Raw genomic sequence first — 23,725 nt, 5'->3', positions numbered from 1 at the left:
TTGTATTGAAAACAACAGTTAGATAACCGTTGTTTTAGTAAGTTTGTCTTCGCCACTTATTCGAAATCAAAAACATTTTCTAATGTTTCGCCGACCGCCTTTTCAAACATAATAGATATATTATATATTATATATAAAAGATATCTGAAAATACATTTGAAAATAGGACTCTCAAAGATTGCGATGTTGCGTGCTTGTCTTTAAGGGTGTGCCATTCTATACCTTCATTTATTGTTTTTTTTTTGTTCTGTTTTTGTTTTTTGTTGTTGTTGATTTCTTTTTTTTCTTTGTTAAAATTGTTTCTGTTGTTGTTGTTTTTCGTTAAATTGATAACAATAAATATAATTGAATACATTATTATGTTATCATTTTTATTTGGAACGTTTTTTTACATAAATAAGCATCTGATAGTAGGTCTTGCAAGAAAATTATTGTTTTATATTGGTTTCTTTTACACCACTGCTTTCTTGTTGTCGTTTTCGTCGTTTTTTCTTTGTCAATCTGTAGCAGACAATAATCTAAGTAAATGCACTGGCAATAACGTAAATAACTATGCACTTACAATATATATGCAATCTAATCACATAAAAAATGAAAATGATAGTTTCATTAAAAACAGTGAAAATGTTTAGTATGAAAACAAAAGCATGCTATATGTATATTTGGTTAAAAACACAGAGAGCTTCAACCATTGATCAAAATAGGAGACATACTTCTGATGTTGATAAAAAATACTATATGAAAATACTTTATGATTTCTTTTACTGATTAGAAACAAATAAATTATGACTGTTAAAAAAGTCGACTTACTGTATCCAAAGACTTCAACTTCACAAAGATGAAATATTACCAGCTTGTCCCTTAAAGTTATTCGGACGAAACGAGCAATCACTGGATCAAATTGAAATGATTTGAAATCACCTATTGCATTTTCCTGATACGCTACCACCGTCCAATTACCACCTTCCTCTGTTGTTACGGAGATCTCAACATTTGAAGCTCTATCAGCTAAATATAACGATAAATGTTTATTTCAAAGTAACAAAAATAATGTGCTCTATTACCTAAAAATAAAACTAATTAATATTTTATCCCGAAAGCAACTACAAATACAAAAGTGGCTGCATATTGTGCTGATGAAATTGTTGCATTTTTTAGTGTAATATCACAAAAGTACAACATGTATACACGTATAACAAGCTCGTACGTGGTGAATGGATTACATGGATTACATTTTTCTTTATATGAAATAATTTGTTTACGTGGAAATCTGTAAGGTTAAAATAAACCAACAACAGGAAAGTATTTTATAAAACCTCTCATTTCATATTTTCATTGGATATGAGCAGCCACTTTTTCGACTGACTTATTTCCCAAAACTGACCCATTATACCACCAGATAATAGCAAAATAGCTGCTATTCAACAAAGATAGACTTTTTGAAATTATTTTTCCGCGTAACATGACAAATTTCAATTAATATTTTTGTCTCCATGCTGACCTCCACCTTGTCAATTCATCGGTTCAACAACTTTGTATGATGTCAAAAAATATATCAAATATTATACCTTCATAGTTTCATATGGGTGTCTTCATATATGTTGCAAAGGCACATTTGTAATAAGAAGTAGGCTGTATTTTGTGATTTTAAATAATACAATAAATTTTTTAATTGAATATGGAGTTGATTTCTCAAACTTACCTATGCTGTACATGATAAATCATGACTAAAAAATGAATTTCAGAAAAAAATAATGATAATAGGATAAATTGATAAAGAATACACCACCAGTCGTACAAGGTTAAAAATACGGGAGTGGTGGAAATTACATCATTTAATGAGTTTGTCGTTGAGACGTTACGAAATTATATAGGTGACCTGTCGGATGAACTGAGACCTCGACTATAGCCTTAGTCATATTCATCCAAAAGGTGCCCTATATTTCCGTACTGGGTCAGTAACAAACACAATGCACATGTTATAAATATATTCATCCTTAAAAGTGAACAACAGTTTAATTAAATAAGTAACAAACTTCAAACATGTTTAAAGACTCAAAAAGGCCAAGAATAATCTGTTTCAAAATTATTATTCGAATATCTTAATGAATTTAATAATTTACAATAAATTAAAAAAAGTAAAATATTTTAGTAATATAGCCAATGTAAACACATACTGCAGCAATCCTTCCTGTTGGTAATATCAACTTTACTTATGTAATATATATCCTGAAGATCCACTTGCCACCAGGGACTCATGATTTCTCCAGTATGGAAACAATGGTTGTTAGCCATAGTGGTATCAGCATTTCCATCATTGCCCATGTCAGCAATCCAAATTTTGTTTTGTCCATCAAAGTTATTTATCTGACTCGCTGGTTTTCCTTCGGAAAGTTTAACGAGAGCTGAAGCAAAAATGCCAGATATAAGAATAGAGAGAAATAAAGAATCCCTAAAGAAAGCCCAACAAGACAAAATTGAAAATGTTGCAGGCTCGGTTTCATTGAACCTGTTCATGAGTTCAAGTTACCGTCCACGCCCCTAGCACCGGCTTATGCAGAATTCAACATTTAAGTTAAAGAATGCGTGTGCCCTAAACGAGAAAACAATGGACGGAACTAAATAAAATGGAATTTCGAAAGGGGATCAGAGGTTATGAAGCCTGCATATCACAGATATGACGTCAAAAGACAAATTTAAAAAGCAGGCAACATATCCTAAGGGTGTTTCAACAATATTCAAGTAGGAATATTGGAACCACCAAACTAGAGAAATGCCAAAAGTAAAAACTGAAAGTACCACAAACACAACAATAATGTCGTGCTGAGGATCACATTTATTTGAAAATACATTTTTCATCACCAATTGTTTTATTGCCTTAGAAGTCCCAATCATTAACAAAATGAAGACAGTTCTACCTAATGTAAACGCAACATGAACAAGGTGACAACTACCAGCCTTTAATTAGCCAAGTAGTCGGTAAAAAAGATTCAGATTGGAAATACTTTTTACAAGGGTACAGTGTTTGTAAAGGAAAAATTACCTTAGTGAATAAATTTAATGTTTTATCATCGGTTAACCAGCATCGAACATTTACGGTCGTTTAATACAACTGGTTACTACACTAGGCAACATTTTATATTGAATTGCATATGAAACTCTCAACAGTTATTGGTAAAATGTGTAAGAACTAAAAAAAGTCACATGTTGTAGTTTGTAAATGAATGTGATTATATGATGAAACTATAACTAACAGAATTGTGACAATAACTACTTTATTATTAGTTCAAATTGAGAATGTTGAAATTTCTTTCATCTTGACCATACATTTTGGAATGTAAATATCAACGTTTTGTTAGGTATACTGAAAAACGAGATGTTAAAAAGAAAAAATGTCTTAGAATCATTCGAATAAATTGCATTGATGCATGAATTTGTTTTGATCACATTAAATATTGCCGTCAATGTATGGTAAAAATATAAATTGTATTTACGTTTCGCATTTTCACATGTATTTCCATCAAACCCAGGCGCACATGTACATTTAAAGTTATCGATTCCATCAGCGCACACACCGCCGTTCAAACATGGATTATCAGCACAATCATCGACAGGTGTCTCTTAATAAATGTGACATAAAATGAAATGAAAACGTCCACCCAGCGGGTAACACTGATAATAAATGGTTTTATTTCGACTATATGAAGGTAAGATTTATATCCCTACAGAATATTAAATATTTTCAGTTATAAAAGTCAGTCTGTTTGGAAAATAATTTCTCATTTTAAGTTATAAATTTCAACAGCATTTAAAATGCCACGAATGGAAGGAATATAAAATGGAAGAAAATGACAAAACAGTGTTTGTGACTTGAATTTAAACTTAGCTCCCTACATGTTAAAGGTTGGATGCCTTACCTTGTCCGTAGATTTCCACTTCACATAGATGAAACGCTATCAGCTTATCCCGTAAGGTTATTCGGACGAAACGAGCTTTCACAAGATCAAATTGAAATAATTTGAAATCACCTATTGCATTTTCCTGATACGCTACAACCGTCCAATTACCACCTTCCTCTGTTGTTACGGAGATCTCAACATTTGAAGCTCTATCAGCTAAATATAACGATAAATGTTTATTTCAAAGTAACAAAAATGATTTGTGAAAGTGTTTACAAATTGTGTGAATAGTTTTGTTGAAATTTTGAAAAAGTGTAAAATTGGATAAAACAAATTTCGGATTCATTACACCGACAAATATGGCTAAATTTCAAACTAGCAGATCGTCTTTAATTGAAAGTTATAGCTTTTGTAGAAGCCATACATAAGAGCATTCGTCTCTCGCTTTACCTTCTTCTGACCCAAAAGAAAACCTACATTGGTCAGTGACAACCTCGATAATTTATTTGTACAACCACGGATTTATATCCGTGGTTCAACAAGAAATTTAATATGAGCTTCATAAATGTTTCATGACTTATTGAGGCTGAAAAATAATCTTTTTCAAAATTTAAATTAAAAATTGACCTTATGACATTAAATATATTTTATTTACGTTATTCAAAAGATAATATAATGTAAAGAAAAATAAGATATAAGCTACATACAGCAGCAGTCCTTCCTGTTGGTGATATTAACTTGACTTATGTAATATACATCCTGAAGATCAACTTGCCACCAGGGACTCATGATGTTATTTTTAGTATGGAAACAATGGTTGTTACGAATATTGGTATCAGCATTTCCATCAACGCCTTTGTCAGCAGTCCAATTGTTGGTTTCATTATCATAATTACTGATCTGACTCGCTGGTTTTCCTTCGGAAAGTTTAACGAGAGCTGAAACAAAATGCCAGTTATAAGAAACCATAACATTTAGAATTACATTTATTTAAAAATACATTTTCATCACAAATTGTTTTATTACCGTAGAAGTCCCAATTATTAACAAATTGATGGCTTTTCTACCTTATGTAAACGCAACAAGAACAAAATGACAGCTATCAGCCTTAAATAAGCCAAATAGTCGATAAAAAGGAGGCTGGAGATTGGAAAGTTTTTATAAGGGTTTAGTTTTTGTAAAGAAAAAAATCATCTTAGTGAATACATTTAATGTTTTACAAGTGCATATCATTATATCTGTACCTCGTCATCGGTCAAGCAGTATCGAACATTTACGGTCGTTTAATACAACTGGTTACTACACTAAGCAACATTTTATATTGAATTACATATGAAACTTTCAACAGTTATAAGTAAAATGTGCAAGTACTCAAAAAGCCACATGTTGTAGTTGGTAAATGAATGTGATTATATGATGAGACTGTAACAGAATTGCCACAGTAACTATTTTATAATTAGTTCAAATTAAGAATGTTGAAACTGTTTTATTCTTGAACAGACATTTTGGTATGTAAATACCAACGTTTTTGTTAGGTGTAATGCAAAACGGGATGTTAAAAAGAAAAAAAAATGTCTTAGAATCATTCAAATAAATTGCATTGATGCATACAAAATTTAATATTGGGTCAATTTATGGTTAAGATATAAATTGTATTTACGCTTCGCATTTTCACAGGTATTTCCATCAAACCCAGGCGCACATGTGCAAGTGAAGCTATTGATGCCATCAGTGCACACACCGCCGTTCAAACATGGATTATCTGCACAGTCATCGACAGGTGTCTCTAAATAAATATGACATGAATGAGAACGTCCACCGAGCGGGTAACACTAATAATAAATGGTTTTATTTCGACTATATGAAGGTAAGATTTATATTCCTACAGAATATTAAATATTTTTATTTACAAACGATATAAGTCAGCCTATTTAGAAAATCATTACTCGCTTTTAAGTTATAAATTTCAACAGCGTTTGAAATGCTACGAAGAGAAGGAATATAAAATGGAAGAAAATGACACAACAGTGTTTGTGACTTGAATTTTAACTTAGCTCCCTACATGTAAAAGAAAAGAGGCCTTACCTTGTCCAAAGACTTTAACTTCACATAGATGAAATATTACCAGCTTGTCCCTTAAAGTTATTCGGACGAAACGAGCTTTCACCTGATCAAATTGAAATGATTTGAAATCACCTATTGCATTTTCCTGATACGCTACCACCGTCCAATTACCACCTTCCTCTGTTGTTACGGAGATCTCAACATTTGAAGCTCTATCAGCTAAATATTACAATAAATGTTTATTTGATAACAACAAAAATGATTTGTGAAAGTGTTACCATATTTTTGAAATTTTGAAAAAGTGTAGAATCGGATAAAAAATTTTTCGACAAATATGGCTAAATTTCAAACTATCGGATCTTCTTAAATTGAAAGTTTTAGTCTTTAAAGATGGCCATACATAAGAGCACTCTTCAACTTTATATGATGTCAATAGTTGTATCAAATTTTAATTAAATACGAACTTGAAACATGTTAAATAATTAAAAAAGACCAAGAATAATCCGTTTCAAATTTTTAATTCGAATATCTTAATGAATTCAATAATTAACGATAAACCAGAAAATCTATAATATTTTAGTAATAAAGCAAATGTAAAAAAATAGATACATACAGCAGCAATCCTTCCTGTTGGTGATATCAACTTTACTTATGTAATATATATCCTGAAGATCCACTTGCCACCAGGGACTCATGATTTCTCCAGTATGGAAACAATGGTTGTTAGCCATAGTGGTATCAGCATTTCCATCATTGCCCATGTCAGCAATCCAAATTTTGTTTTGTCCATCATAGTTATTTATCTGACTCGCTGGTTTTTTCTCGGAAAGGTTCACGAGAGCTAAAGCAAAACAGCCCGTTATAAGAAACCATAAATTTTCAAAATCACTTTTATTTGAAAATACTTTTTTTCATCGCCAATTGTTTTTATTGCCTTAGAAGTTCCAATTATCAACAAAATGAAGGCATTTCTACCTTATGTAAACGCAACAAGAAAACAGCTATCAGCCTTTAATTAGCCAAGTAGTTTGTAAAAAGGCTGGAGATTGGAAACAATTTTTACAAGGGTACAGTTTTTGTAAAGGAAAATTTAATCTAGTGAATACAATTAAGTGTTTTATCATCTGCACCTCTTCATCGTTTAAACTGTATCGAACATTTACAGTCGTTTAATACAACTGGTTACTGCTCTACGTTACATTTACTATTGAATTTGAAACTGTTCTTAAACAATAATAATTGAAATAATAAGATAGCTTTCAGTTGATTGCTTTTTACCTGCGTTCGATTCAGTTGTTTTCAGAACAGTCATAAGCAATAGGCATACCTGAAGTATTAGTTATTTGTCATTAAATATGAGCATTTTACAACTTTTGTTGGTTTAATATCTGTTCTGTTTCTATAAATCATCATATTATTGGGATGATAATTGTGAATTATAATACATATTATAATTTAAGTATAGGATAAAGTTTGTTAGTACATATTTACTATACGCACCAGTCGTGCGACCAATTAAAGTTTGTAAATACGTACTGATAAATTTCAACCAGCGTAGTGTTCTAAATTATTTTGATAAACAGTCGATTTACTAGACTGATTAAAGCTGCACGCCTCCAGATGAGCCAACATATTTCAAGAAAATCAATATTGAGAAAAATGTACTACAATTTTAAGAAAGGTAAAATCATTCAAGATCCAAGATAGATTTTTAATGTTATGTACGGTTTAAGACTGTTTTTGCAGTATTTTATCACATATTTCTTCTGCGTTCACTAACTCTGTAATTTTTGGTAATTTTCTTAGATTGTAAGTGCCGATTGCAATATGTAAATTACTATTTTTGTTCACCTCACAATATTTTACTTTCAAATACATATCTAAAATTTTCATGAAAATTAACATGAATCTGGAGGCGTGCTGCTTTAACAGTTTACATATTTACCAAAGTAATGTGTTACGATTCATTTGAAATACTGCAATCCTATTGGACAAAAAAAAATTCAAACACTAAGTTTTACGCGTATGTTAATGAGAAATGTGATTTGAAATCAATGTTATACCAAGGAAGGGAATATCAACGTCTTCATTCTTTACAGATTGACAATATTCCCAGTAGACAAGAGTGAAGTCAAAAAGGTCTATTTTCTTCTGAAATTACAAAACATGTAATTTATTCAACTAACACAAGTGTAAAATTATTTTTCTATGTTAAACTTTTACTACAGAACACATTCTTCCGCTGATCGGCGACATATCCATTTAACAAGATTTGACCATTTCTAACCCTATCACAATCAAAATGGAGAAAAATACCACGTGATACAAAAAAATTCAAAATGGGGTGCTTACGGAGCAAGCCGTCCACCATGGTTTTTCTGTCGAGTTACCTTTATATATAGAATTTAAATAATGTACGAAGCTCGAAACCAGGGAAATATAATTTCAGGTAAAAAAGATGTATACATATTTTACATGAATATCTTAAAATAGTAATATTCAAATCATTTTCAAATAAATGTTATGAAATAATACAAAGTCCTAGCTAAGACAACCATATGCCTTGGACAAAGAACATAAATGAGATTCATGTTCTAAATACAAAACATATCAAGGCTTAGATTAAAATATGCTTTTTTTTCATTTTGACCAAACTTCTTAGAATTTAATTACAATGAGTTATACAGAATATGTTTCTTAATATGCAATACCTATCTACCTTGATTTTGACCTGCCAGTGGGCATACAAAGAAAACATTAATTTAAGATTTATTTAATAGCGTTTTTTTAGATTAATAATAATCTAAGCGATTCTTCTGGCATTAATTAAGTTCACAATATGACAAAAGTGTGCGCTTCAAGTTCATTTCTATGAACCTATAACAGTTATCATAGCTTACTAATTACGGTTTTAAATAACAATATCCATAACATCTTAAGCGCTCTATAAAATTCACAGAACATAAAAATTGTATCACAAATTCATATCGTAAAAATATATCAAAAATATATCCGTTATTTAAATATTTATTTGTGATTTAAAATGACGTACATTTGATATACGCTTTGCATTGGAAAACGGAGCCGCTACCCATAGTTAATAGGGACGTTCCTGGTATAACTCCCAACCGCGGAAACAATTAGATTGTTCATTTCCGATTAAATGTCCCTCTCTTTGAGTTAGCCTTCATCCTGCCTTTTCATTTAACCGGCATAAAGTTCAAGCTGATTTTCCATGAAAACTTCCGAAGATAAGGATTAGTTACACAAAATGCTACACAACAACGTAAAAGTAATTTTGTATTGATTTAAATTAAATCCAAAAACTTACTTATAGTAACAGCATAATTATACAAGTGGTTTAGTAAAGACCTGGTAACAACTCGAGCGCTACGCGCTCTCAGTGCCACATGAAATTCGTGACCAGGTCTTTCCTAAACAGAAACACCTCGAACTCGGTTGATATCCAATACATAAAGATAAATATTTAGAAAGAAAAAAGAAATGTTAAAAATAAAATAATATTTCTACTCACATGTTTCACTGACAAAGTTGCATATGCCGGTATTTCCATAGTTTGCGTTGATTTATTTATACATGTACTGTCTACCTTGCAACATATTGCAACATTTCAAAAGCCAGAATATACTACTCTAGCAAAAGATTTTAATCATACGCTTAACACTTTGTTGTTAACAAAGATTTATGGAGTTGACAATTCCATTTGAAGATATGATTTTCAAGCAATTGTTTTACTTGTAAGCCTTTTGAAGAAAATGCCAACAAAAGATTTTTCAAAAGTAAAAATTGGTGAGGATGAGATTATTGAATTCCCTAGAAGCCTAAAGTAAGAGTAAAAATTTAATTTACTATATAAAATTAAAAAAATTTTTTTGGCTAAGGATTTTTCTTTATGTATTAAATTTAAAAATTTTCCCTTTTTTCGCTTTGTTTTTTTTAATACCATAAAATATTTTGAATCAAAATTTCATGTTCTTCGATGAGAAATTATCGACTCAAAAATTTTCATGAATGTGAACCAAGTTCAAGGAAAAACAATTAAAAAGATACTTTTTATGCGTCCAAAAATTTAATTTTTTGCTTTTTATAAAAAGGTTTTTTTTAAATTATCCAAAAATTATTGTTATTTGTTTTTTTTATAAAATTTTTACAAACGATGTCTTTTTTCATGTTCCAGAAAAAACTCATTAACATGATAGCTTTTAATTTTTACATTTGCAGGGCCTCTTGAAAATTGGCTACTACCAAAACAATTTTTGCCTCTTTTTTATGAAAATTCAGAAAAGTGAAAATGTAGGCTTCTGTTTATCATATATCATTTTTTTAAATTTTGAAATACTTTTATTTTGGAAAATTTCTAAGCAGCAGTTTCAGAATGATAGATTTTATGGATTCTATCAAAAGGGAAACATCTGCGGGGATTTTGATTGAAAATTACATATTTATTTTTAATTTTTTAATAGAAAATAATTTTTGCATTTTAATATTTTTGTCATTTATTTGCCTGAACATCACTCAATGTCCAATAAATGTTAATAAATATTTCTTTGGCATAGACCAAGACCCAAGTTTAAACGCACATGTGGTTAATTTTGTTACATCATTCTAATTAGGGACCAAACAGGAGGATAAAATGCATTGTTACAGTCTGATATTACCAAAATACCATATCCCTGTGAGGGTCATAGTACATAATCCCATAATCCCAAGGAATGGTTTCGGCTATTTTACAGCTAAAAAAAGACCCTTCCTATTTATAAGACCACCCACAATTTAGGCCAATCCGCAATTTCTATTATTAATTTCTGAAATTATTTAAATCACACTGCTATCAACCATTCTACATCCCATTTCTTTGTTTTTAGTCTAAAAACTGGTTCCGCTAATAAAACAATCACTCGTTTGAAACACTTTAGACGAAACTCTTGTGATTGTATAAATGCAAACTGAGCTGTAAATAAACGAAACGTAAACAAGGAATCAATGTAATACAAAGGTTGCCGTTCACATTGGATTTTATTAAGTGCTAATTCTTATTTGATTTGTGAATAGATTATTTTATCAGTTTGATAAAGTCATTAAGACAAGTTGAGAAATTAATATAATTATTTTTCAGTGTTATGTTGCAATACATTCTTATATGAATTCATGTTAAATGGATGTATTTACAATTAAATATATGTTCACAATGAAAATATTGACACTGTGATAGAATATCTAAACCTAAAGGTATTTAGCACATTCCAAAAATGATCTTTAACACCCAGCAGTTAAACCCCATTGGTGACCCAGTAGAAATGAGCTGACGGCGGTTTGAGACGGAAAATGAATATGTTTGCAGGTACGTACATGTCATTTCATACAGATTTATGTAAAACTACAAAATGTGATCAGTATAAAAGCTGTTATCATGCATTCATAGCACAAAGACAACAGCCAGGAAAATGTATAGATATCTTTACACTTGGATAAAGCATTCAATGGTATAGAATTGTAGCTATCTGATTATGTACATTGTAAGTTTCACATCAAAACAACAGCGTATGGGACAAATTTATAATTTTGACAGAATTTGAATGAATATGTAATATAAGATTAATCTACAGTGAAAGAAACCCTGTCAATGATTTATAATAATGGTGTGGTGGTGATCTGATTGCGAGTTCTTCGTCAAAACAAAAAATGCCACCAGACTAGTAAATGATGATTAACTTTCAAATTAAATGTAAAAGTATATATATATTTTAAAGTCTTAATAATGTCATACTCTACCAATCAATGATATCATCTGCTTTTGATGGTTTGAAGTTTGATCACAATCGCAAAATTTCACCTATCAATAAATTAATGCTAGATGATAATTACAGGTAACATATCTTTGTCAAAAATATTCACAAATATCTTAAATTGACCTTCATCGTATAGCTTTTGATTAAAATGTTTGTAGGCATGCTAAATATGTAAGCTCTAGCGCTTTGAGTTTTTTTTAAATACACATACATGTATAAAGACAAGAACAGGGTGATGCTCCCCGAGAGGTTTTGGACACAGGAAAGTATAAAAAAATGAACAAAGTCAAAAACTCCAAAATTAGCCAACGCTGAGTTATGTCTTTTTGCACTGCACTTCTATTCAATGATATATATCTATCTATGAAGTTTCGTGATGACATCTCTTATAGTTCCAGAGTTATGTCCCGTGTAAATTCAAAGTGTAACAAGAAATGTCGAACGACACATATGACCCCTTTCTAGCCCTTGACTCACATTATTGGTAATTTTGTTAGAGAAACTTGCCATAAATGGGTACATTGAAGTATTCAATTATGGCAAAAAGAAAAATAATGAAGACTTTGCGATAAATATTTTTCAAGATAATGAGACATTTAAGGCCCCTAGGACCTTGACCTTTAACCTAGTGACCACAAATCAATAGGGGTCAATAACAAGTTATGACCGATCAATATTAGAAATATGAAGGCTTTGTGATGAATAGTTTTCAAGATAATAAGCGGAAACTATTCTGACATTTAAGGCCCCTGTGGTAGTGACCCCAAAAGCAATACAGATCATCTGTTGGTAATGACCAATCACTATGCGAAATATAAAGACTTTGTGATAATTATCTTTCAAGATAATGAGCTGAAACCCTCTACCATTCAAAGACCCTGTGACCTTGACTTTTGACCTGGTGACCTCAAAATCAATAGGGGTCATCTACTAGTTATGAGCAATCAATATGTGAAATATGAAAACTTTGTGATAAACGGTAACAAAAGGTAATTAGCGGAAATCATATTAACATTCAAGGCCTCTGTGAAATTAACCTTTGGCCTAGTGACCCCAAAATCAATAAGGGTCATCTACTAGTTATGACCAATCAATACTTGAAATATGAAGACTTTGTGATGAATTGTAACCAAGATAATGAGTGGAAACCATTCTGACATTTAAAGCCCCTGTGACCTTAACCTTTGACCTCAAAATCAATAGGGGTCAATGCCTCTGTGAAATTGACCTTTGGCCTAGTGACCCCAAAATAAATAAGGGTCATCTACTAGTTATGACCAGTCAATACGTGAAATATAAAGACTTTGTGATGAATTGTAACCAAGATAATGAGTGGAAACCATTCTGACATTTAAGGCCCTTGTGACCTTGACATATTATCATGCTATTATTTTCTAATTTCTCCAAATCTTTTTGGTGTAATTTTAAGTATCCAAAAAGTTACAGATTGGCCAATTATCAGAACCATCTTTTTCATCTGTTGCTTTTTGGCAATAAGTATAATTATAATGAATTACATGTAGTATTTTGTATGGAAGTCAAAATACTGCTTGTATTTACAAATTGCTATGGGTACTTTTAAGACTCAGTATGTCACATTTATCTCTGTTTTGTTCAGGTAACAAGCATCTAACATTTCTCTAACCATTATAACATTCATGTTTGCCCTTTCTAAAGAAGTAAGAATTTATTTGTTTCTGAGGCATTTAAGTTTAAGCAAACACATATTTCTAATACCTGTGATAAAGATTATATTTTAATGAGTTAAGATACTCCATCTGTTTATATTAGAAAGTATTTCTATGACAGCTTCAAAGCATTCTTTTTTTCCATAAAGTCTCAAAACTAGTAAATGTATTAAAATATAATGTAATAATACATACAGAATGAAGGCTGTTTGGTTATCCCCCGCCGATGGAATCGGGAGGGGGATATTGTTTTGGCGTTGTCCCTCTGTCCGTCCTTCCATCCGGCCGTACATCCGGGTGAACATCCAATGGTATATGAGCTTCATTCTGTCCATAATTTAAGTTAAAAAAAGAAGGAAATCCCATTAACCGACTGGTTTATGTGGTAATTTTACTGGTTAATGGGGGAAAATGTCACATAAAGATCAAAGATAAAGCACATAAACCCTAATTGGTGGCACGTCCGTCCATCCATCTGTCCGTCCGAATTTCGTTTCCGGACTAGTTCTCTGCAACTACTGGCTGGAATTCAACGACACTTAATGAGAATCATCAATATCAAGAGGAGATGCGCATATCGTCAGCTTGTTCCAGTCGGACCCTTTAACTCAGAGTTATGGCCCTTGATTAGTTATGCAGTATGCATTATTCAGTATGTATATAGAGCAAAATAGTTTCCGCGCTACTTCTCTGCAACTACTGGCTGGAATTCAACAAAACTTTATGGGAACCTTCAATACCAAGAATGAGATGCGCATATCATTGCCTTGTTTCGGTCAGGCACTTTACCTTACATTTATGGCCCTTGATTAGTTATGCAGTATGCAACCAGAGCAATAATCGTTTCTGTGCGACTTCTCTGTAACTACTGGCTGGAATTCAACGAAACTTTATGGGAACCTTCAATACCAAGATGAGATATGCATATCGTCGCCTTGTTCCGGTCAGACACTTTAACTCAGAGTTATGGCCCTTGATTAGTTATGCAGTATGCATATAGAACAATATTCGTTTCCGCGCTACTTCTCTGCAACTACTGGCTTGAATTCAATGAAACTATATGGGAACATTCAATACCAAGAGGAGATGCGCATATCGTCGCCTTGTTCCGGTCAGACACTTTAACTCAGAGTTATGGCCCTTGATTAGTTATGCAGTATGCATATAGAACAATATTCGTTTCCGCGCTACTTCTCTGCAACTACTGGCTTGAATTCAATGAAACTATATGAGAACATTTAATACCAAGAAGAGATGCGCATATTATCGTCGCCTTGTTCCGGTCAGACACTTTAAATCAGAGTTATGGCCCTTGATTAGTTATGCAGTATGCATATAGATCAATATTCGTTTCCGCACTTCTTCTCTGCAACTACTTGCTGGAATTTAACAAAAGTTTGTGGGAATCATCAATATCAAAAGGAGATGCGCATAAAGTTGGCTTGTTCTGATCAGATGAGATATGCATATCGTCGCCTTGTTCCGGTCAGACACTTTAACTCAGAGTTATGGCCCTTGATTAGTTATGCAGTATGCATATAGAACAATATTCGTTTCCGCACTACTTCTCTGCAACTACTTGCTGGAATTTAACAAAAGTTTGTGGGAATCATCAATATCAAAAGGAGATGCGCATAAAGTTGGCTTGTTCTGGTCAGACACTTTATTAGTTATGTATTGTATGCATACAGAGCGAACTTTATGGGAACCTTCAATACGAAGAGGAGATGGCATATCATTACCTTGTTCCTGTCAGACAATTTAACTCATAGTAATGGCCCTTGATTAGTTATGCAGTATGCATATAGAGCAATAATTGTTTTCGCGCAACTTCTCTGCAACTACTGGCTGGAATTCAAATAAACTTTATGGGAACCATTAATACCAAGAGGAGATGTGCATATTGTTGCCTTGTCGAAGTTGTTCAGACCAGACCCTTCAATACAGAGTTATGGCCCTTGATTAGTTATGTAGTATGCATATAGAGCAATATTGCTTTTTCTTTGCAACTGCTGTATTGATTTCAACCATGGATACACAAAGGCAATTTACATCCCATTGGCATGTCCAGATATTACTATTTAACACAGTTATGTCTCTGTTATTGCCCTGAATATTTTATGAAGTACAAAGAATATTACTGTTTATGCCATGTTAAATTTGTTCGAACATAGTGGATGCATGGTTTGTGAGTCATGTATCAGTAGTGTTCTATGCGTCAGTGTGTGTACAGTTTTTGAGACGTGCCCTGTTTGGCAGGGTTTATGTGTCCTGTGTGTCAGGTCAGTGTTTGAGTAGTGTCCTGTGTGTCAGAGTGTTGTCCTGTCTGTCAGGTTTCCTGTCTGTCAGTGTATGAGTTGTGTCCTTTTCAGTGCCCTGTGTGTCAGTGTTTTAGTAGTGCCCTGCGTGTCAGTGTTTGAGAAGTATCTTTTTGGCATCAGTGTTTTAGTAGTGCCTTGTGTGTGAGTGTTTAAATAATGTCCTGCGTATCAGGGTATGAGTACTCCTGTGTTTCATTGTTGTAGCGCTGCATCTGCGTGTCAGTAGTGCTGTGTTGCTGTGTTTAGTAATGTCCTGCGTGTCAGTGTTTGAGTACCCTGTGTTAGTGTTTGAGAATTGTTCTGCGTTTCAGTAGTGTCCTGTGTGTCAGTAGTGTCCTGTGTGTTAGTGTTGCAGTAGTGTCAGTGTGTCAGTAGTGTCCTGTGTGTCAGTGTGTCAGTAGTGTCCTGTGTCAGTGTTGCAGTAGTGTCCTGTGTGTCAGTATTGCAGTAGTGTCTTGTGTCAGTGTGTCAGTAATGCCCTGCTTGAAATTGAGTAATGCAATTTAATTTTCACACCTAAATAGTTAATATAGCTGTTAGCTTTAAATTGTTTTACAATGTCTTTGCTCGAGGGGTTATGATAAAGGACTTTACAAAAAACGAGTAGTAAAAAGAAAATAAGTAACACTGGTATTGACATGCAATAAAAAACATGCCAGAAAAAAACATGTTTCGTTAAATAGAATCGTAGTTCCAATATTGACAGTAAGTAAGCGAAATTAATACTTGTTGTTAATGATAAATGATGGTTTGAGACTCTAATTTTCACATGTTAAAGATAACGCTGTTAGTGGAAATTAGGTGAAAAAAGTATGTCAAAGCAGCAAAACTCCAGCCTCATACTAGTACTATTTTTCATGAAATTTAAAAAAAAAATAATGTAAATTAAAGGTAAAACATTTTCGAGTGAACAAAGAAACTAAAATACATATTGCAAAGAACACTTTCAATCCACGTAAATTAGCAAATGAATTTCGAAATATGCAAAAAAAAAAAACAACAAAAAAAAAAAAAACAAAAAAACAAAGACACGTTAGATGAATTCTACCAAATGGTATTACCCCGCACTCTACGTCGACCAAGGCAGACAGTTGGTTATTCCCGTGAATTCTCAGCTACCTACCAGAATGTAGTTGGTAATTCGGATATTGCATGGATATTAACGGTTAACAAATGTTACGGTTATATAACAAGATATGTGTTTCCATAATATGGTAACAACCCTTCACCATACATCGACCAAGGCACACAGTTGGTTATTTGCGTGAATCCACAACTACCTATCAGAAGGTAGTTGGCAACTCAAACTTTGCATGTTTACCCATGATAACAGAAAGTGTTTTTTCCAGAATAAATATGACGGGTATATAGCAAGATATATGTATTCTTCAACATTGAGAAAACCCGTCTCCCTATGTCCTCCAGGGGACCTAGTTAGTTTTTCGCTTGTATACAAAACTACATACTGGAAGGTAGTTGGTAATTCGGATATTGCATATATTCCTCCGAAAACAAAGTAATTTTTCTGAAACAAATGTTACCGTTACATAACTCAATATGTGTTTTCTATATGTATAATATGGTAACACACCCTTCACCATAAATCGACCTGGGAACTCAATTGGTTGTTAGCTTGAATCCCAAACTGCCAACCAGAAGGTAGTTGGCTATTCGAACTTCTGGTGGGTAGTCTCTAAAAAATCGAAAAAAAAAACAAAAAACAAAAAACACACACACAAAAAGTAACAGATATATGACAAGATAGATAGATAGATGAATTTTAACAAATGGTATCACCCCGTCTCCCGACGTCGACAAGGGGACCCAGTTGGTTATTTGTTTGAATCCCCAACTACCTACCTACCACAAGGTAGTTGGTAATTCGAACTTCTGCTGTTAGATAGTTTGGGATTCGCGCATTAACAACTAGGTTCCCTCCTTTATTCTGTGTTTAAAAATGTATGATGTGTTCTAACATTTCATGCTGGTGATAGTGGATTGAATTGCCAACTACTAGCTGTTGAACAGTTGGGAATTACGAATTACCAACTATCAGCTAGTAGGTAGCTGGTTATTCGAATATCCAACTACCAACTACCTACCAAATTGACGCTCATTCATTTTTTGTATCTTTAAATAGACTCCGCTGAGGTTTTTTGAAATGATGGCACTGAAAATATTTATTCCAGATAAATGAACCATTTGATGTAGGTTTAGACCAGTAATCTCCGCGCAAAATTTCAGATCATTCGCGCACTTTTTTTTTTTTTCAGAATAATTATTCAAACTGTAAAAAAAGGACCCAAAAATGAACATAATGAAAAGCGTTTAAACACCTTTCACTCAAATCTGTCTTAGAAAAGCATAAAAACACGTTTTTTTCAATTCATTTCAAAGTATTTTTCTTAACTATCTTTGAATAATTTATATTTCTGTTTAAAGTGCCCCAGCTCATTTATGTAAGAAATTCAAATGTTATGTTTTAAGGCTTTTAAACCTTAGTGGAGTCCCTTTAACAACATTACGGTTAGCGGACAGAATAAATTATATACAGTGATAAGCCATCAGTTTTAAAAATGATTTTTACATTTTATAAAGTTGGAAAGTGTCCGCATATATACCTAAATTATTTAAGTTTTATTTTTAATGATATGCAGAAATAAACGCAAGATTAAGGTGAAGTTCTTGCCTACCTTTTTGAAATGTATGCTTTGAAATACATGTACGTAACGATTTTATGTTTTAGCGTACGTAACGTTTAACTTTTTATTTCTAATGGGTCTTTAAGTGTTCTCCTTTGAAAATGGCTTTAGCTAGAAGCTATTAGAAACCGGATATCATACGGACATTTTAAAACTAATAAAAATTGCAATTCATATTAAAAAAACGAAGAAAACAAACTAATAACAAGGGTTAATATTTTATCTAGAATCTGTGAGCAGAGTTTATATTGTTTAGCCGGTCACTAAACTGTAAAGATATTTGTTATTATTTTGGGGAATAAATGCCAGTGCGTTATTGAATACAGATGTTCTCTTTACATGTCAGCTTCTTGTTTGACAATATTTATCTTATATTATTTCCACACCGATTATTTGCTTTCGAAATGAGCCTCGTTACCGTCCAATATACTTGTATTTTCTGTACTGGACACTATCCAATATGAATTTTTATGTACCATTAAGGATAAAAGCCGATAACGATAAAGTATCCGAATGATGTCTGTACACAGAAAAAACAATTTGGACTCGCCAGGCGACTCGTCCAATATAGGTTTACAAATTACATGTATTCCTGTCCAAATATATACCTAATGATTTTACACCTCATAAAATATATACTCATGATATACCAAATATATACCTTATGATTTTACACCTCATAAAATATATAGTTATGATATACCAAATATATACCTTATGATTTTACACCTCATAAAATATATACTTATGATATACCAAATACACACACACACACACACACACACACACACGCACGCACGCACGCACGCACGCACGCACGCACACACACACACAACCTGTTAACGATTTCTGGGTTATATAACCTGTTTCTTTTTCAGGTGATATGGAGCTCACTTGTGGTGCTGTTGACACATTAGCACCTGCAAGTGTAACATGCATATGTAAATATTCTGGTTATGGTATTTCTTGGCTTTATCCAAATGGTACCATACTAGAGCATTGTTTACCATCTGTGCAATGTTTGCCAACTATAAATGGTTTCATATTTTCTATTAATGAGTCAGCATCATTATATAAGATGACAGTTATTAACTACAGATATAGAGATTGCGAAACTATTACCTGTAAAGATATCAGAAATTCAGCTGATCTGATATCTGCAAGACCATCACCTTTAAGTAAGATTTTTCTCTTTATATGATACATTATTGCAAGTATCATGCTCAAGTCTAAATAAAATCTCTACCAGCATAATATTAACGTTTGTACTTCTGAATATCTGCCTTTTTGAATGAGTAAAAATATTTATGAATATAATGTATCATCTCAAAAGATGTTTTCTTATAAGAAAATCAATAAGGCATCATGTTGATTGTAAAAAAAGATTCTTATAATGCAAAAGCTAATGCAAATGTTTGTAAGTACAGTAAACATTACGTAAAAACATCTGTTAGTTTGGAGAAACGTTTCCTCACTTTATAATATAATGTCTGAAAAATTGCCCGTTCTTGGAGCAATAAAAGTATATTAATTGCGCAAAAGGATGCAGTCTTGTACATGTACTTACTGTTAAATGTGTCACCCTCTTTGAATATAACTGTCAGAAGAAATCTATTTTTGATTATAATTTACATAGTAAGCAAAGATAGGGAAATAGGCACAACCGCGTGTTTAAGGCAGCTTTGAACAAAACGAAACAATTATTATCAATGACACATTGTCTTAGTAAGCAAACTATATCACAAAGTTAACATTAAAAAGTATGTATTACCTATTCGATAAATTATGTCTAAAAAACTTTCAAAATATCTTTATAAAACCCTAGAAATCAATGACAAAACACAATAAAAATCTGGAAAATTTACTTCACAAATATCTAAAACATTTATTATCAATGACACATTGTCCTAGTAAGCAAACTATATCAAACATTTTAAAAAGTATTAATTACCGGGACGGTAAATTATGTCTAAAACAACTTATACAAAATTTAAATAAAACACAGGAAATCAATCCAAACTACAAAAAAATATGATTTATTTACTTCACAAATATCTAATCCTAACCAAATAAAATGTTACAAAACCAATAGCTCACACATCAATTCTGTGACATGTCAACTGAAAAGAAAACCAACTACAGCATGGCAAATTCTATTGACAGAAAAGAAACAACTTATTTAACAATATCCATAGAAATGCAATCATTCTTTTTTGCATAAATATATCATGTATATACTTATAAGACTTATGGTGGTATTCTTTTTCATTAATTATAATAAAAATATTGCTCTAATCAGACATTTTGTATCTTTTCTTAAAACATTTATATAACATTTTGTTTTAGAATTCGATTCAACAACACCTATTTCACTCAGCGAACCGACTTCCAGCTACTCAAATGGTAAAATATCAATAACCACCGCTTGCATATTTGAGTATTCGAAGTTGAAATACAAATGGTTTATTGTCAAAGTAAGTACATGCAAATCATTCCTTGCTTTATAGTTAAGCGTAGGAACAAAATTGATATGGAGGGAGTTAACAAGTGTTTTCTCGGCAAATAACTGACCAGGTCTAAAATTAAAAAAAAGGCGCTATCCTGAACTTGATTGATAAATTAAATACTTACCTAATGAACCATAAGTATAAACATATTATTTGCATATTGTCACTTCATCTTACAGGGCGCATGCTTTCATATTTTCTCCACAACTTATGTTAAGACACTGTCTGCATGCCGGTAAGCCATTAATATCTGAAGATTTCATTCTTGCGTCATTCATTTAGTTGTGGACAATACAACATAGACAATGCAATTTGATGTAGTAATAGACTACAGAACCTAAGGTGCTCACTCATTGTTCAAGGAAAGGAAAGAAAAAAGGCAGGTTTATTTTGTGGCTTAGAATCTCTGCATACAGTTTCTTTATTTCATGCCATGTGTCTTTCTATGCTCAAGATCGCATATAAATTTATGACATGACAAAATTATGTAAATAGATATCGTTCTTGCACAATTTGTCCCTAATGGTAAGTAATTGTTTTAGCAATACTTGCACTTGGTTACATTTCAATATGTTGTTGTTTTACTGTACCCTATCTTAGATAGATGTGTTTAACTATGAAGCTCTAAGCGGAATGAAACAATGCGTCAAATAAAGTGTCAGCGTCCGCACAAAGCGGATACCTTCTTCATTCTTTGATGCATATTTTCGGCAAACTTTGTATCTACACCAACCGTATTTAGTGAACAATGTGTTTAGAATGTTTTAGAAATAAATTATATTTCTACGACATATATAAAAGAAATCGTGCAATTGTAAATGCGGCCATAAGATGCAAATTCAATCGTAAAGTAATCAAATATATTTTCATCTCTCAAAACATCTTAGTTCGCCTGTTATGTTAAAGTGACATTGTGCTCATCCACAACTAAATGGTCGGTGCACAGGTTAAAAAACTTGACATTTTGCCTTAATTGGTTCTATTTTACATTTAAATAAGAAAAAAATAACCAATAATCTACACTACCAACGGAAATGTCTATAAATATCCTTTAGAATGTATTGGAATTGTGCAATTCTTAAAACGAGTGGGACTGTCTTTTTATAATTTAGATCGTTTATATATTGTATCATAACATTTTTCTTTATCAGTTGTTGGTCAATCATCCTTTTAAAAGTCAATCTTTGGAAATATATTACTTAATCAACTTGACAGTGAAAAAATGAGCACAATGTTACTTTAATATTGGATATAATATTTTATTTAAGGATGGATCTGAAACAGAATATATGATTGAACAAGGTAGATCAATTTTCGATGCCAACAATTCTTCATGCAATCAATGTGACGGCGATTCACTAACATCTTTAACAACAGGTTTTATACATACTGAAGGAAATGGAAGTGGCTCTCAGACAGTTTCATTTAAAATTCAAATATACCACGAAGATTATCCATTGGAGGTTAAAAGCTTATTGACTAGTCATGTATATACAATACAACGTAAGTCATAAACAATAGTTATAAGATTAGCAGATTGCTCTACAAACATGTTAGATAGCAAATATATGTATACCCTTACTGTCCCATTTCTTTTTAAGGATTTTATTTATTCTTAACTTCTTGTCTTTTCTTTGAAATGTCAAAACTACACAAAATAAAGACCTTATTTTCATGATTTTGCCAATCATACTGTACATTGAGAATTTTTCGGGCTTATGCCACACACATTATATGTATAGTATAGGTTAGTGTGTCGAATTGTAATCAAAACTTGTATTATTTCTAAACATGTATATTTATAGTGTTGCGTTGTTATTTTTAAAACATTACAGAACGAAAAGAAACGGTAACATGTACCACTCCAGAATGTTCGGTATGTACAAATACTTTGACATTAATTGGTGTCGCTTTTGGAACCTTTGTTTTTACCATTGTTGCCGTTGTATTGACTTTTATGGGTTACAGATATATCAGGTAGTTATCTTTTTATAAGAAATAAGCGTTACCAGGGTTAACAGACAACTTTTCAATAATTGGTGTTGTCTGAGGCAACATAAATAATTATACTTTAATTCATATTTTTTTAACAAAGTCTGATACATACGTGATGTTTGAATAACTATCACTTTAAAACAATAAACATTATTTTCTTATAAATTCACTTTTCCTAAACTTGTATTATATTTCCTTGTATACCATGTACTAATACGGAAATCTTAAAATAACAATATTCTTTGTAAATTTCAGCCGTAAACAAAGAACAGAAACAAGTGAAGCACGACAATCTGGTAAGCATAGATATATTGTAAGAATATGAAATATTTTGTCTTTGAATGTCAAATGATTTTATCCATGGTTATGCTTAAAGATAATGCTACAACGAACAGCAGCTACTGATGTTACATTGAAACTGAGCCCGTGTCGGTTTTCAATTTTGCCTTGTTTGGCTTTCTTTAAGGATTCTGTTTTTCTCTTTTTTGTAAGTAAATTAATGAAAATATTAAATTATTTATTTCAGAGGGGTTTAACGAATCCCAGACAATATCAGCTGATGAAAGTTATAATCGAAATAGTTACTATGACACATCTATGTACGAACAATTAAATGAATCTGGCGAAGAAGGAAATACATACACGGAACTGCAGAGTATCCCAAGAATGACATAGTATGTATATTTCATCATGGATTTCGACAAGAAGAAGTTCTTTGAACATACGTTTTGAAATTATA

At 32.0% G+C, this 23,725-nt stretch overlaps 1 protein-coding gene and 1 long non-coding RNA gene across 2 annotated transcripts; one reads left to right on the top strand and one right to left on the bottom strand.

The window, feature by feature from the left end:
- Positions 1-354: 354 nt before the first annotated feature.
- LOC132742145 (uncharacterized) lies at positions 355-9,529 on the bottom strand. Its single transcript, XM_060730471.1, has 12 exons — positions 9,499-9,529; positions 8,027-8,114; positions 7,242-7,290; positions 6,577-6,804; positions 5,985-6,182; positions 5,560-5,685; positions 4,607-4,837; positions 3,918-4,115; positions 3,495-3,620; positions 2,178-2,405; positions 811-1,008; positions 355-501 (listed from the first exon to the last, which is right to left on the bottom strand). Exons 2-12 carry the CDS (start codon positions 8,051-8,053, stop codon positions 497-499), a joined length of 1,614 nt encoding a protein of 537 aa, XP_060586454.1. The 5' UTR covers positions 8,054-8,114; positions 9,499-9,529; the 3' UTR covers positions 355-496.
- Positions 9,530-20,830: 11,301 nt separating this feature from the next.
- LOC132742144 (uncharacterized) lies at positions 20,831-23,161 on the top strand. The gene is made up of 3 exons (XR_009627392.1): positions 20,831-20,958; positions 22,260-22,494; positions 22,827-23,161. It is a non-coding gene; the product is annotated as an uncharacterized LOC132742144 (long non-coding RNA).
- The last annotated feature ends 564 nt before the right edge of the window (positions 23,162-23,725 follow it).

This window comes from Ruditapes philippinarum, unplaced genomic scaffold (assembly GCF_026571515.1).
Source record: "Ruditapes philippinarum isolate M1 unplaced genomic scaffold, ASM2657151v2 ctg1106_1_1_1_1, whole genome shotgun sequence".
NCBI lineage: Eukaryota > Metazoa > Mollusca > Bivalvia > Venerida > Veneridae > Ruditapes > Ruditapes philippinarum.
This window is presented reverse-complemented; position numbering and strand designations above follow the sequence as displayed.